Here is a 15,598-nt window from a genome sequence, read left to right as displayed (position 1 = left end):
ATACACCCACACACCAGAAGCTGCTACGCAGCAGTTGGCAAAGAGGAATTAGCTTCAAAGATTCTGAATTAAATAATTTTTTAGAAATAAAGAGCATGCAAAAAAACCTTAGGTTTTCAGTTTAACTGTCTTCTGTTCTACCTAGGCTTTAAGGGACATTAACTTCCAGCATTGACAAAAGTTTGTTTGTACATGCTAGGTTTCAAATAGATACTAACAATTCAAATCAAACAAAGGTGAGAATACTTTTAAAATATTTGGAACCCCAAAGTTCCATACACAATATGTTGCTTCCTAGAATTGTGATCCTTTCCTTTCCTGATCTCCCCTATTGTGCGCATGAATAAGCACAAAAATAGCTGTACTTTGCTAACTACAGCTTAAAATACTTCATCTCACAAGACACCAATGAACATAAAAACAGCATGCTGGGTAGATGCAAAGTACAATGTGTATTATTATGACTCAATTCTCCCAGCTCCCTTTTATCAATCAGTGAAGCATCTACTTTGGGGAAAAAGTAGGGGCACACAGCTGCTTGGGAAGATATGTCCCTCTACAAGTCTGCAAAATGTATGGCTAGCAAAATATATTCTCTTAACACTGTCCAGTTGGACTACTGTTGTAATGGAGCTATTTTGTCAGGGAGACAAAGTGCCTGGACTTAAAAATTGCATTAGCAGGGATAATAGCACCATCTACCATCCTGCTTAGCCTTCCCTATTTCTTAAACTTGGCTGCATTCCTCACAGTAGCTGCAAGCGAAATAGACAGTACTTATGTCTAAATACAAGTTATCTTGCTACAGTTCAAAGAGTGGGGCATAGTTTTGTATTGAATGGGAATAAAAGTTACTAACAATTAAATTTTTTTAAAAAATTAAACCACCCCCCCTTTTTTTTTTTTTGCAAAGTCTCAAATGTTTTCTTATCCTAAGGAAAGTGTCTCATTTTTTTTTCTTAGAGTTTCTATCTTTTTCTCAGGGTGACTAAGAATTTCTTTCAAAATTCTCTAAGTGGTGTTTTTGAGTTTATCTTGTTGATGGAAGAGACTAAAAAAGTTAGAACTGGCATTGTTTTTTAAAGATCTCTCTATCATTCTTCCCAGCCTGAAAACAAAAATGTGGCAGGAATTCCCTTGAATATCTTCCTTTAAATATAACTAAAGCATGGAAGCCAGGAAGGAGACAAGACTGTTAGAAAGAAAACTGGGTAATAAAAAACAGGACATTCACACAGTTACCCGCTATGAACTTAACACATATGAAGGACCATATTGCACCAAGAGGATTTCACACATATTTACTTCACTGAAATAAAATAACTTTATTACAGTCATTAAATACCACAAGGTGAAATAAATTTTGAAATTGAAACTGCTGTCATTAATTTACTATCAGGGAGCTGGTAAAAAAAGTGCAGGAAAGAATGTATTTAACAACTCTAATTAAAACAATTAAACCTACACAGTTGGTGGGAGTCAGGGGGCATATAAATTTTATAAATGATAAATTAAAGGTAAAGGTTCCCCTTGCACATACGTGCTAGTCGTTGCCGACTCTAGGGGGCGGTGCTCATCTCCGTTTCAAAGCCGAAGAGCCAGCGCACGAAGATGTCTCCGTGGTCATGTGGCTGGCATGACTCAACGCCAAAGGCGCACGGAACGCTGTTACCTTCCCTCCAAAGGTGGTCCCGATTTTTTCTACTTACATTTTTACATGCTTTCGAAACTGCTAGGTTGGCAGAAGCTGGGACAAGTAACGGGAGCTCACCCCGTTACATGGCAGCACTAGGGATTCGAACCGCCGAACTTTCGATCGACAAGCTCAACGTCCTAGCTCCTGAGCCACCATGTTCCTAAATGATAAATCACTATTATTAAAATACTGGGAACTTACAGTGGTCAGTCTACGATTAATGCATGGAAAGATTCTGCAGCAGACTATAGAGGTGGATTTAAAAATATTTTGAAAAAAACTTTTTAATTAGAATTCACCATTGCCAAAGCTAATTTTATCCCATTTTTTTAGTAGTAACTTCTGATATATTGTGAACATTCTGTGATAAAGGTGGATGGTTAATACATTAGAAGATAGATATAAAATTTTCACATTTAGGAAACAAAGATCACATACACAGGTATTGTGGGAGAATCTTGTGATCAATATTTCTGAACAGTTGATTGCATACTGGTGAGTATTTTGAGGTGCCTGGAAAAAAAAGCAAACACATTCCTAAGTGTAAATTTTCAGACCCAAGGTAAGTATTAACTTCATTTTATTCTCAATTGGTAGATCCCATCACACATTTTATGTCCAATTTTGGGCATCACACTTTAAAAAAATTCAGACAAACTTCTAAAGATTGAGTTGGTAAAGAGGACCTTATAAGCCTATGAAAACTTTAACGACTTTCAACTGGAAGGACACTTGGCAGTCAAAAAATCAATTGCAGCATGCTGCTTGAAGCACAGGGATGTGCACTAACTCCAGCATACCATTTCAACAGCAACACATTTTCCTCACATTAATTTATTGCCAACTGAAGTAATATAGTGAACTGTGATCCAGAACACCTTTTGTGTTATAATAAATGGGTATCTATGAAGTAATTTTTAAATCTGTTCACTTCAAATTGACGTTAAGATTTTCTCACCTATTAAGATCAACTTGCAAGATGAATTTGCTACTAGTTTGCAGGATACAAATATTGGAAAGCCATTACGTTTTGACAGTTTGGAGGATTTTGCAGGATTTCTGTGATATACAGCCGTTTTCCAACTGTTAATATACCTTTCATTTTGAATAAAGTTTATGACTATTATTATTTCACTGAGAAGTACTATAGCGAAGCTTTTGTGTTACAGAATTTGATGACTGAGAAATATGAAATACTGACTGGACAAAAATTTCTGATAGACCAATGCTCATACAACTCTTTTATTAGGAAATTTACCTACATTTCCTAGTATTTCCTTTTATTTGAGGGTACTGCTTAATTTTACTACACATTCATCATGTCATTATTTTATATTTCTCCCCATTTTTTAAAAAAAATAGTCTGTGCTAGTAAATTGTCAACTAGAAAACAGCATCCCCACACAGAAATTATGCACATACCAAGCCACTGTTTATTATTTCACAGACATTCCAATTTATGTTTAAACATATACAATCATCTCAAGACTAGGTAGCAACCCACATGCACAGTAAGATTTTCCTTCCCCACTATGGTCTCTTCTCACATCCCTCCCCCCAGAACAGAATCTGTGGAATAACATGGGATGAAGCCAACCGGCGGCAATGAGGCAGAGAAACCGGACGATGTTCAGAGTGTTGCTTATGGGTAATGTCAGGTTGTCTATGGATGAAACCAAGATATCGGTCAAGATGATACAGTGATATATATATGTCAATATTCGACTGGCACATATTTCACAATTCACCTCAGTGAGATGCTTTGCCATCAGAATAACTGCTGATTTTGCCAGCTCTCGCTTTGTATTTAAGCATCTATCAGTATGTGCATAAAAGTGCTTTGTACTGTACTAGAACCCAAATGCATATTTTCCATTCAATATTTTAATTAAAAAAACTGAAATCTTTGTCTTGTAGAAACTACTAGGATTTCCTGAGCTTGTGACACATCTTTTATTTTAAAGTTAACAATTCTGATTGTTTTGGAGTTCATACCAACCACAACCTATGTAAGACAGGTTATGAAGAAAGGGAAAAAATAATAAAGAATTCAGTAAGTTTGCTCATGTAAACATTTCTTCAACATCCATGGAGTTAACATATTTGAAAAAAAAATGCTTAAAAAACCTAAAAACTAAAACACTCTTAGGCAATCCAGAGACAAACTGAGGAAGAATATATAGCCTCAGATATTTTTATTTATTTATTTATTTATTTGATTTGATTTTTATACCGCATTTTTATAACATATAAAAATGATGAGTTCAAGTTTCAGATAAGATATTTAGTTAACTTATCCTAACAAAGCTGTTAATGAAAACCAAAGGAAATTTAGCAAAACAAGCATTTAATTTAATGCCCAAATTTCTGCAATAAAAACAGAAAATCATGTTTGGAATTATACCAGAAACTTTCAAGCTGAAAACAAATTCTAAATTTATATGAAGATTTAATGCAATAAGAATGTTTAAGTCACAAGTATGATTGTCACACGACAATTTGTCATGTATAACATGATGATGGGGGAGGGGACACACCTCCAGCTAGAAGCTTGTTGAGGCATCTAAAGAAAAGATGCTTCAGGGCACGTGTTTTCTATCAGATTTATTTACCTAAGGCTTTCTTTGGAGTTGCCATATGTTATGGACCTACAATTCTAAATGTAAGAAATTCCTTTTGCTTATTAGCCAAGAGACATTTTTTTCACCGTATCTTATTTTAATTTTGTTTGTATACCTGTTTTGTTTCACCAAGCAGGAACATAAGAAGTTGTCTTATACAATGTCAGATCGTTTCTTTAGCTACCTCATACCATGATTAAAAAAAAATTTCAGGATCCTTTTGCAGGTGTACCTTAAGATCCTGGGACTTTCAAAATGTCAAACATATGGTTTCTTGTTGCAAAGGATTTTATTCATTTTAGATATATCCTGCATTTTGTCAAGGAGCTGAAACATTCCGTTCTCTCTTTTCAACCTCAATCTCCATAGAAGTCACCTAAGCAGTTGGTGGCTGATATTATATGGTACAGGTCTATATTTTCCACATTAAAACATAATTACCATGATTGCAAATAAAACTGCAATAGTTTGCCATTCCTTATAATACATTATCACAGGAAGGCAATTTAATTGGCGAGGAGCTTAAAAAGATATCTGGTATATATTGTGAGATATTGCATTCAACCATAAAAGAGGTAAAAAAATCCACCACCTTAGAAATGATTCCATAAGTTTTGCATTGATTTCTTAAAAAATAGATGATAGTTCAGAAACAGTTACATTTTTCCTATATTAGAAGTATCACAGGATGGTGCTGATAACAACAACAAAAAATCATCATCAAGAACAACAAAAAAACACAGGACAAAGCGTTTTGATAGGGATATCTTTTGGGGATGAGTATTCCTGCTTGTCCCCATGATACAGAAAATCATTGTATCCATAGAGTGATTTATTAAAGTTTTCTTAAAAAAACATCAAATGCATGCATGCACATACAAAAACACAACTGGTATTTGCTAATTAATTCCCAATTCATTCTGGAACATTAATACTTACAAGGAAGCAGGAAGACAAAATGGGAATGTGCCACATACATTTACATAGAAAAAAAATGATTTGGCGTGTGAAGTAAAATAATAGTCATCCAATTAATTTGTAATGCTTAAATATTCAGACCAATGGTTTTCTCTAGTAAAATTAGTCTGGTGACCAATATACCTGAGGCTCTCTTTAATATTTTTCTATCAGTATTTTAACTGTTCTTTGAGAACAGAAAGAACTGAGCATAGTTGGTTGCAAGGATTTTGCAGCCAAGCTCTTACATGCTTGCTTTCAAATAAGGAATTTCGTGAGATTTGTTTCTGGAGTAATAAGCTATTCTTCTAACCAGCAATATTAGAACATAGCTTCCATTGCTGGAAAAGTCCTTGTGTGTCAGTTATGTGCAATTCCTTAACCAAGCATTCCTGGTCAACAGTCATGGCTTTTCCTATTCATTGTATAGCTTCTTCAATTTTAGTTAACATTTCAATATTCTTTCCAAATTCAAAAGCTCCCTGTGATCACTTTGACACATGCAACGCACATGTAAAATCTGCAAAATAGATGCCGGTTTCCCTTACAGTGGTGCTCCAAGTAATTATTCACCATTTAATATACGTTCAATCTCTTCCAGTCTTTTCAGTGCAGCAACTCTTTTTTTCTCTATCTCTTTTATTTCTTTTGTCGATTTCTTTTTTGTCTCTTTGTCTGTAGAGTTTTTATTTCCATGTTTTTTGGATTTCCTCTGCTCCTTGCTGCCATTAGAGTTTGTAGTCTGAGGGTTTTTTTGCTCATTTTTTACTTCTTTCAAGTGTTCAGATGGAGGTTTTTTTTCTTCCACAGATGCTACTTTTTCTGTACGAGTCACACTTGTGTCCCCTAGTCTGAGGGAAGCAATTTTACTTCGGACAATGCTTAAATGGCGTTGGATGTATTCTTCATGTGGGGCTAAGGCCAGTGTTTCCACTAAGCATTTTTCTGCCTTTAATAAGTCTCGTTCTTCAAAGTAAACCACACAGAGGTTGTGTTTTCCTTGCACATTGTTTGGATCCATTTTCAGAATTTTCTCAAAACACTGTTTTGCTCCCTGTATATCTTTTTTTTGGTTCATCAGAATGTCTCCCTTCAAAATCAAACCTTTGGTGTGATCTGGGTAGTACCTCAGCAACTCCTCCAGCACGGGTAAAGCTTTCAGCTCTTTTGCCGTCTGAGAGTAAAGCAAGGCCAAGTTGAACAAAGCACTGCGGAAGCCTGGAAGTAGCTTTATGGCTTTTTTCATCCACATCTCAGCTTCATCATCTTTTTTATCATCCATTGCAAGCATGCCTAAGTTAAAATAACCATTAGCATCTTGAGATTCTTCTTTTATATAACTTAGAAGTCTCTTTTTAGCTTCAGGCCTAAGGCTGGCCTCACCTAAAGCAACAAATGAACATTAATATGGACTATCCAGGGCTGTGTAAACAGGACAATATCAACAGTCTTTATTACTTATGTTTGTAGATTTAGATTCATGATACTACAATTTTACAATTTGATATTTCTTATAGTCTGAAAGATCTGAAAGATCCACGGGAAGTGTATTACATATCCACTTTTTTCTCCCAACACCCATTATTACAGTAATTATTTTGCCCAACTGAGGTAAAGGATTTGGAATACCTATATAATTTTTGAGATTTCAATTAATTTCATTGATTTGAATGGAAAATAACAACTGATCCTTTCAAATATTGAAAAATAATTGGATAGGGGTCCAGGAAAACAACCCCACTGATTCTATGCCAAGGCTTTTAAAATTATTACAATTTCATGCTTCAAATATTGTTTGTACTCCCCGGTTGGAATGTAACATTAAAATAACCTATTAGGGTTAAATCTCACCTTTCCTCCAGAACTCAAAGTGAAATATATACTACTTCCTCCTTCCTACTTTTTCCTGTAACAGCAACCTTACAGGATAAGTTGAGCTGGAAGACAGTGATTTTCCATGACAAGATGTGGCCTTGAAGCTGCATCTCGTAGGTGTCTATTCAGTACCTTAACCACTGCACTAAAAATCACATTCAATCATTGTAGAAAAAGCACTGAAGACACAATTCACAATGCAAGGACACAGTCTTGTATTTAATTGTAAGGAGTATTTTACATATAAGCTAGAATCTGACTTATGAGGGAAAACTGTAAATAAAATGGAACTCAGTTCTGCAAAACTAAAACTTTAGACAATCCATCCTGAAAGGGAAATATTTAACTTGCTTATAATTTGTACTCCTGAGACAGGATTGTATTCTAGAGTTATATGACTTACCCTTTTTTTGAAAAAGCAATCCTAACTATTCATTAAAAAAAATAACTATGTTTTTCTATGGCATAGATTTAATGATATTTCATGTCATTTTATGATTTGATCATGCCACAGAGTCATTGATTATTACTAATTTTAGTTTGAAATTATGTTATTATGTGACATATATCAATCACACGTTATTTTGCTTTTGGAGTTCTTCATGCATTATTTTTCCTGGTCTTTCTTTTCTGCCTTTCTTCCCCATAGAGCATGTTAATAAATAAAAGTAAAACGTAATACAACATTTAAAATGTTGCTTTGAAGTTCTAGGTATACCTACCAGATTCTTGCATCAATAGTGCAGAATTGAACAAGGCTAGTTTGTGACTAGGATTCAGTTCTAATGCTTGATTAAAGTTCTTCAAAGCTTCAGAGGGATCTTTCAGTTCAATGTAAACAATTGCCAAGTTGTACCATAGGTCTGCATTGCTTCGATCCAATTCAAGAGCCCTTAGGTAAGCTTCTTTAGCTTGCAGAGGTTTATTCATCTTTAGAAGCAATTCACCCCTGTTGAGAATCAAAACTTTAAATTATGTGGTTTCCATTTACTCCATTTTCTTGCTATTAAAAATTTGTTTTAGACAGTAGAGCTGCCTACTCACATTTGGCATTTCATTATGAATATAAGATTATAAAGTACCTGCTAATGTAGGCCTGTTTGAAATCTGGCCTCATGCTAATGGCTTGACGATACAATTGGTCTGCTTCTTCAAGACGAGACTCATTTGCCCGAATCAGGTTTGCAAGGTTTATGTAAACATTCAAATGGTTAGGAGCGACTCGCGCAGCGTATTTTTTACCTGGAATAATCTGACAGCAGAAGAAATTATATTAGGTTTGGAAGAGCATTAACCATAGATTTATCAGAACTATAACACAATGAAAGTTTAACAGTGTCAAAGACTGTAGTTTTAAAATGAGAGGCCTAAATTCTAATTACTTTAAGTACAACTTTCATTTGAATTGAGAATACACCATTCTAATACAAAAGCAGTCTGACATATAACTGTATTTTTAATTTTTTAAAAACATTAAATGTTATAATTATTACGAAAATACAGACAAGAAAAAGGCTGAACTAGACTGATTGTTATAATTTCCAGCAAAGTAAAAAAAGACGACTCCCTGTGCTCCAACATCTTTTGCTAAAAAGAAATTCCAAGTCTAATGAAACTTTTCAAATAAGCAGCATATTCCACTTACCTGTGGCATCAAAGATTTTGCAACTAAATAGGATTCTTCTGCTTCTCTGGTTCTGTTTAAATTTTTGTAAGTTCTTCCTACATTCATATGGGCGCCAATGTCATCTTCAAAATTGCAAGATAAACAAGACCTTCAGTACTTTTGTTCCCTCTAAAATTCCAGCCTCAGTCACAACTTTAAACTAAAAATCAAATAAATATTAAATCCTCCCTGCCTCCACTTCTGTCTAAAGTGTGACTGATATGACATACATTGTACGGCTTAAGAAATTCATTTGATAATTAATTCAAAACCACAAGCATTTTGCAATGTTCCAAGTATAGAACACGCACATATTGTACCCATTACAGAAACAAATACGGTTGCTTTATCTTTGTGCTTGGGCCACTTGGCTGTTTAATTCAGAGGCGGGAAAGGATGCTTTTAAGCTACCTCTGGATTCTGTCAGCCTAGGCCAGTAGGGCAATGATGAGGGATTACAATCTGGCATCAATCGGAGAGATGTACATTGCCTCCCAGGCACAAGCTACTTTGATGAATACAATGTTCCTAGAATCTCATGCGGAGGTCTTTTCTGTAAAGCATTGTTAAGGACTGAGCATGGAACTTTTTGCACGTAAAACATGTGCTCTGCCCCTGAATTACAGAGCTTTCCTTTAAGAAAATCAGCCATTGAAGATTTAATATGCAACTTAATAATAGCTAGATGGAACAGGAAATTTATTTGAACAGCTTTTTAAAACATTACATTTAAGGAATCAGGACACCAGCAAACTTTCCATACTTTTATAAATTCATAAAATTATATAAATTTTTGAGATTTCACACTAACATTTAACACTTAGACAATTTATGCATTACTCCAATGAATCACCCTGAGTAGTTAACAGAAAAACATAAACGAACGTTTCGTAGTAAAGCTCTACACTCTCAGGCCAAAATAACCTTGCCAAGAAGAGCCAATTGTCATATTAGTTCAGAACAAATTCCTGCTTAAAAAGAGGAAGTTTCAGGACTTTCTGGAGTGCCAAGAATGGAAACAGCTTTATCTCTGCAGGCAGCAAGTTCTACAATGCTAGAGCAACCAAGGAGATTGCTTGTCCTTTTGGACCATGGTCTTTTCACCTCTTGCAATGACAACAACAAAAAACCCTCTGTCAATGGTCTTACAGATAGGACAGAACACATACTGTATTTTTTGGAGTATAAGACGCAGCAGATATAAACCTTAGTTTTTGGGGAGGAAAATAAGAAAAAAGCTGATTGGCAGGTGGATTGGCCTCCCAAAATACCTCCAATCAGCTGTTCCCAGAGGTGAATTTTAGCAACAGGTTCCTTGGTTGTGAGCTCTGTGCCTTGCTTTTTTTGGCTTTTTTTCCCTGCCTCTGAAACTCTGTTTCAGAAAAAACTTTTTTCTGCCTCTGAAAACCTCCAAAACAGAACTTCAGAAAAAAAGCCTCTGAAGCTCTGTTTGGGAGCTTCTTTTCTGAAGCTTCATTTGGGGTCTTTTTTTCTAAGCTCCATTTGGAGCTTTTTTTCTGAAAGCTCTGTTTCTGATGCTTTTTTCAGCCTCTGAAACCTCTGTTTGAGAAGCGGGGCGGGGCTATATTCGGAGTATAAGACACACCCAGATTTCACCCTCTTTTTTGGGGGAAAAGGTGCATCTTATACTCTGAAAAATACGGTAGTTAAAGTGATCCCCAATGCAGCTGAGTATATGAAACATAAAATAATTATCCTGTAAAGATATCCTGTAAACCTCCTATGATTACTGAGTTGTCTACAAAGTTGTCTTCAGCACCTCAGAAGGAGCACTGCAATAGTAAAATGCATGGGGATAAAACAGTGGTGAAATGTAAAATTTGTTACTACTGGTTCTGTGGGCGTGGCTTGGTGGTGGGGGTAATGTGACTGGGTGGGCGTGGCCAAGTTTTAAAAAAAAAACTTCTAAAAGCATTTTTTTTACAACCTCTTTGGCCGAAGAGGTTGTAGAAAAAACACTTTTAAAGGTTTCTGACGATCCCAACTGAGTTGCCTGATCGTCAGAACCTTGTAAAAGCATTTTTTTTACAATCTCTTTGGCTGAAGAAGTTATAGAAAAAATGCTTTTAAAAGTAAAAAAAAACCAAACCTCTGATGATCATGCAGCTCAGCTGGGCATGGGGGGGGGGCAGGGATTTTTGCTACCGGTTCTCTGAACCACCCGCCGCCATCGCTATCGGATCGGGCAATCCAATCTGAACTGGAGCATTCCACCCCTGGGATAAAGACATGAGCCATTAAAGCTTTCTGGTCCAAGTTGCAGTAGCTGATAATGCCAACTAATGCTAAGCAAAGGCTTTCTTGGTCATGGGGAAAATATTAGGCAAACAGAGTTCTCATATTATTGCCTTTCATGCTAGCGATCTTTTACAACTCACCTGGCTGCACTTGGGTGGCCTGTATGAAGAATCTCAATGCTCTTTCAAAGTTCTTTTCATTTTCTAAAGCATGACCCACGTTATTCCAGAGTTTGGCATTGTTCTTATTTACCTGATCACAGAAAATATGTACATGACATATCAGAAAGAAACAAGTGCTATGCAAATTGAGTAATTCATTTATGAAAGCATAATCTATTGATGTGGAATGTATAAGAGAGTGTGTATAAAGACCTTGCCTATGCACAGACTAAGGGAATGGTTAAAAACTTTATGAGCACACCAGTAATGTTAGGGACTATTTGGAGCTGAACTCATTTATTTAAAATCTAAAATACAAAAGACTTTATGATAGATGATAGTAAATTGCTTAATTGCACAGGACAGATCCCTCCAGCTTGGTGCCTTCCAGGTGCATGAATGTCAACTCCCAGAATTCTCTACCTGTCATGGTGATACTGAGAATTCTGGTAGTTGCAGTTTGCATCTCCTGAGACATGTGATTTGGAGATGGCTGCTGTAAAAGTTTGAAATGGTATGACAGTGGATACAGTAAGAAAAATTGTGGGAGGAACCAGGAAAAAAGTAAATTTGATTTTCATAAGTTAATATTACGGTCTGGTGCAGTGTTGGCAAACCTTTTCGGTACAGATTGCTGAAACAGGAGTGCACATGCATGTGCCGGAAACCGGAAGAGCAGCCGCCCGGTGCGCATGTGTGCGGCTGTTGTTCTGGTTTCCAGTGTTTGCATGCGCACCGGCAGTTGGTCTTTGTGCATGCATGCATGCCAGAAACCAGAAGACCAGGTGGCTGGTGCGCATGTGCATGTGGGAAACCAGAAGAGCAGCTGCATGCTGTGCGCATGAGCACTGGGTAGCTGCTCTTCCAATTTTCTGCACTCCTGTGCGTGTGAAGGCCAGCTGGCTGGAACCTGGAAGAGCAATGGGCGACGGCTCGTGTGCCCGGAGACATGGCTCTGCGTGCCACTTCTGGCACGTGTGCCATAGGTTCGCCATCATGGGTCTAGTGGCACATTAAATAATTTCTCACTTCTAACACTAAAAATGACCAGGCAACAGAAATTTCCCAGTATTACATACACTGTTTTATAGCTAGACCCGTCTTAGGACTTCTGTTTCAGTATAAGAGTAACCTTGATTTTTCATCTACAGACAGTCCTCACTTAATGACCACAACCGGGACTGATAACTTTGTTATTAAACAATGTGGTTATTAAGTGAAACATCATGTGACAGCACGCAATTTATATCAGTTCGGCTGTGGTTGTTTAGTAGATAATCTGAAGTCATTAAGCATGATTCATATGACTGTGAGTGGCTTTTTCCAGGCTTCCCCATTGACTTTGCTTGTCTGAAGCCAACTAAGAAGGTCACAAATGTAAACTACATGACCACGGGATGCTGCAGCTGTCAGAAATGCATGCTGGTTGCGAGGTGCCCAAATAGTCATCACATGACCACAGAAGCACTGTGACAGTCATAGGTTCGGGGACAAGTTTTTCATCACTGTTGTAAATTCAATGCTTGCTGAATAAAGTGGTTGTTAACCAAGGGCAAGCTACATTGGTCAATTCCCAGTATCTTTCCTTGAGAGGAAGGGAAAGCTCTGAAAACTAAGGTATCAGAGGCTGTGAATCCTGGAGTACTTTTTTCTGACATAAATCCTTCAAGAATGCATTATTATCAGAAATAAGAATTTAGAATAATAATACTATACCTTTAAAGCAGACATAAACAATGTATATTCCGATTCCCAATCCCAGTTCCTCTGCAATGTTTTTAAAGCATGAATGAACAAAACCAAAGACAAACAAATCCATGATAGTTTTCTCAGGATACTAGTAAGTAAAAATGAAGGAAGATGTGGTTAATGCAATTCTTGACTTCCCAAGCTAACAGCATATTTCCCCAATAAGGGCATTTAACTCATAGTTTACAATTCTGGATCCAATTTATCATTAACTGTATTTTCACAATTAGCTGCTTCAGGAAGCAGAACAGATGCTGACAGGAGAAAAAGTGCTAAGGCAGTTTTGCTAAATGCAATGACATTTTGCATTTAGCACTTTATTATAAACAAATAATAATAAGATACAAAGAGATAATGAAACCTATTTAGAAGTTGCTTTTTTTATCAGTATAGCAACTGACTATATTTGTCATTCAATCCATTGAACTATTCTTAGCATGTTTGAATCATTAGGAGCTTGCTGAATCCCACTAGTAACTAAATATCATTACTTTGCAAAATAGGACTTATTATTTGGAATAATTGGAATGTAGACTTCATTGCCAAAATGAAGAAATACAGCTGCCTTTATGTGGCCATTTGAAACTATGGAACAGATCGTCTGTCTGTCTGTCAACAGTTATAGTTTCAACATTCATTTCTGGTTTGCTGCTATGATGGCATAAAAGGAGAACAAAACCATGAAGGTAACCTAAATTATTTTATTGTGTGAAACAATATTTATTCTCATTCTTAAGAAGAAAGCAATGCAAAATAAAATATTCATTTCTTTGACAAAAAAAAGTTAAACAACTGATTGTTACTTCCCCTCCAAAGGAAAATCAAGACTCTACTTTAAGCCCTGTCTGTGAATTTAGTTTTGATGCTTAATATAACAATAATTTGCCTAGCTACAACTATGGTTTATTTTATACAGGAAACTGAGGGAACAGAAAGAGCAAATACTTTACTTTAGAAACACATCTGAGTTGACAAAGCTTATGTGTAAACAAGAAAACGTTAAAAGTGTAGAGTTTCATGATTGCAAATTAAATAATTTGATAACTAAAAAACAGTAAAAATGATTAAAGAGTGAACTATTTAGAAAAGAAGGGATCTCCATTTTTAAAGAAGCAAAAGCAAAACATTTAAAAAAACCATAATTTCTTTCTCAGGTGCTATGAATCTTTAAAACAAGCAGATATAGTAATTACAGGAACTACAAGAAAGAAAAAATAATGCAAGGAAATTTAGAAAATCCCTTTTAACTTACTCTTAAGTTAAGGGATGCCCTCAAATTATTTTAAAATATTTACAACATTACATAAAGGGATTGATACCATGACTAAATTGATGAAACGTAAAATAAGAGGCTAACCATTTGAAAAGTCTTGCAAATCATAGTTTTCAAGAAACATTTGCAGTAAAATAGTACTCTAGTGTTCCATTTAAAATCCTGAATACTCGGGAAAATTGCAATTCTAATCGGCTTGGTTGTTTTATTTTATCTAATTAGTTTATTTAATTGTTAAAACATTAATGACAACTTTAAAAAATGTAATGGTTTTTGAGATATATTTTCCTTCCTTTCCCCAAAAGGAAGTTCTTAATCAATTTTACTGATTATGATGTGGAAAAGATGGTAAAAGTGCCAGAACATTCATGACTGGGAAGACATGGTAACAAAGTCAGCCAATGAATAGGCATAGCAACTAAGTCAGCCAATAGAGAGCTGAGACAGACTGGAGCCAGGGCGTGTCTTAATCTGCAGCTTTCTGAGTCTGTAAAGAGAAACTGAAACCAGTGTGTATGAGCTTGTCTGCTGATCTGAGCTGAAATGAAACTGTGAATCTGCTATTGGTATTGTAAATTTACTTCATATATTATTGTGTATATAAAAAGTTAATGAATCCTGCTGCATCAGTTTATCTGTGTGTGCTTCTGGATTTGATTTTTGCAACAAACTCTGACAAAAAGCAAGTAAAGATATTAAGCCTTTCAGACAACTTTTCCATGCAAGCAATTTCACGTTTAGTTCCCATTCATGCCCCCACCCAGACCTCTTTTCCCCAAGCAATACTTTTTAACTTACCTGTTACTTGACAGCTTTTTCCACCCATGGGCAACTAGCATGCAGAATCCCATGCTGGGAACATATAACACTCGTTCTGCTACTACGAAGCCAACAGGGAAAAAAAGATTTGACGCTGGGATGAATGGCAAAACTATTAAACAAAGTGCCTAAAACAGCAAAAGAAAAAAAAACATACAAACACTAGCTAGTAACCCAAAGCAGAAAAATACTAAAGCATTATACAGACCTATAGCATAGATGTTTGTGAAAGAGGCATTGGTTTAATTTTACATTTAGAATCCTTACTTTTTTTCCTCTAGAGTTCCGATGGAATCGATAACTTGTTATTCTATGCTCTTACCAAATCTAGATTTATCTTGTGTCCCTTCAAAGTATGTCTACAAAGCTACTTCTTAAAAGCTATACAAACTCTATTACTTTACAAATCATACAGATAGTCCTCGGCTTACAACATTTCACTTATTGACCATTCAAAGTTGCAACGGCATTGAAAAAAGGGACATGATCATTTTTCACACTTTATGACCATTGCAGCATCCC

General features: G+C 35.9%; 1 protein-coding gene across 5 annotated transcripts in view; it reads right to left on the bottom strand.

Moving 5' to 3' along the window:
- Nucleotides 1–15,598, bottom strand: part of TMTC3 (transmembrane O-mannosyltransferase targeting cadherins 3) — a 57,418-nt gene that overhangs the window by 18,593 nt on the left and 23,227 nt on the right. For 2 of the 5 annotated variants that reach the window (XM_058189546.1, XM_058189547.1), the window contains 7 exons: nucleotides 15,056–15,204; nucleotides 12,952–13,072; nucleotides 11,215–11,326; nucleotides 8,795–8,898; nucleotides 8,232–8,401; nucleotides 7,872–8,098; nucleotides 2,259–6,657 (listed from right to left, as the gene is read on the bottom strand). In XM_058189546.1, the coding sequence (XP_058045529.1) occupies nucleotides 5,840–6,657; nucleotides 7,872–8,098; nucleotides 8,232–8,401; nucleotides 8,795–8,898; nucleotides 11,215–11,326; nucleotides 12,952–13,072; nucleotides 15,056–15,204 (1,701 nt within the window). In that variant the 3' untranslated portion in view covers nucleotides 2,259–5,839. Of the gene's footprint in view, nucleotides 1–1,839; nucleotides 1,857–2,134; nucleotides 2,210–2,258; nucleotides 6,658–6,692; nucleotides 7,295–7,871; nucleotides 8,099–8,231; nucleotides 8,402–8,794; nucleotides 8,899–11,214; nucleotides 11,327–12,951; nucleotides 13,073–15,055; nucleotides 15,205–15,598 lie in introns of those variants that run through there. The other 3 variants (XM_058189549.1, XM_058189548.1, XM_058189551.1) reach the window with 3 other exon arrangements.

This window comes from Ahaetulla prasina, chromosome 7 (genome assembly GCF_028640845.1).
Source record: "Ahaetulla prasina isolate Xishuangbanna chromosome 7, ASM2864084v1, whole genome shotgun sequence".
NCBI lineage: Eukaryota > Metazoa > Chordata > Lepidosauria > Squamata > Colubridae > Ahaetulla > Ahaetulla prasina.
Note: the sequence above shows the minus strand (reverse complement) of the source record. Positions and strands in the feature narration are given on the sequence as shown.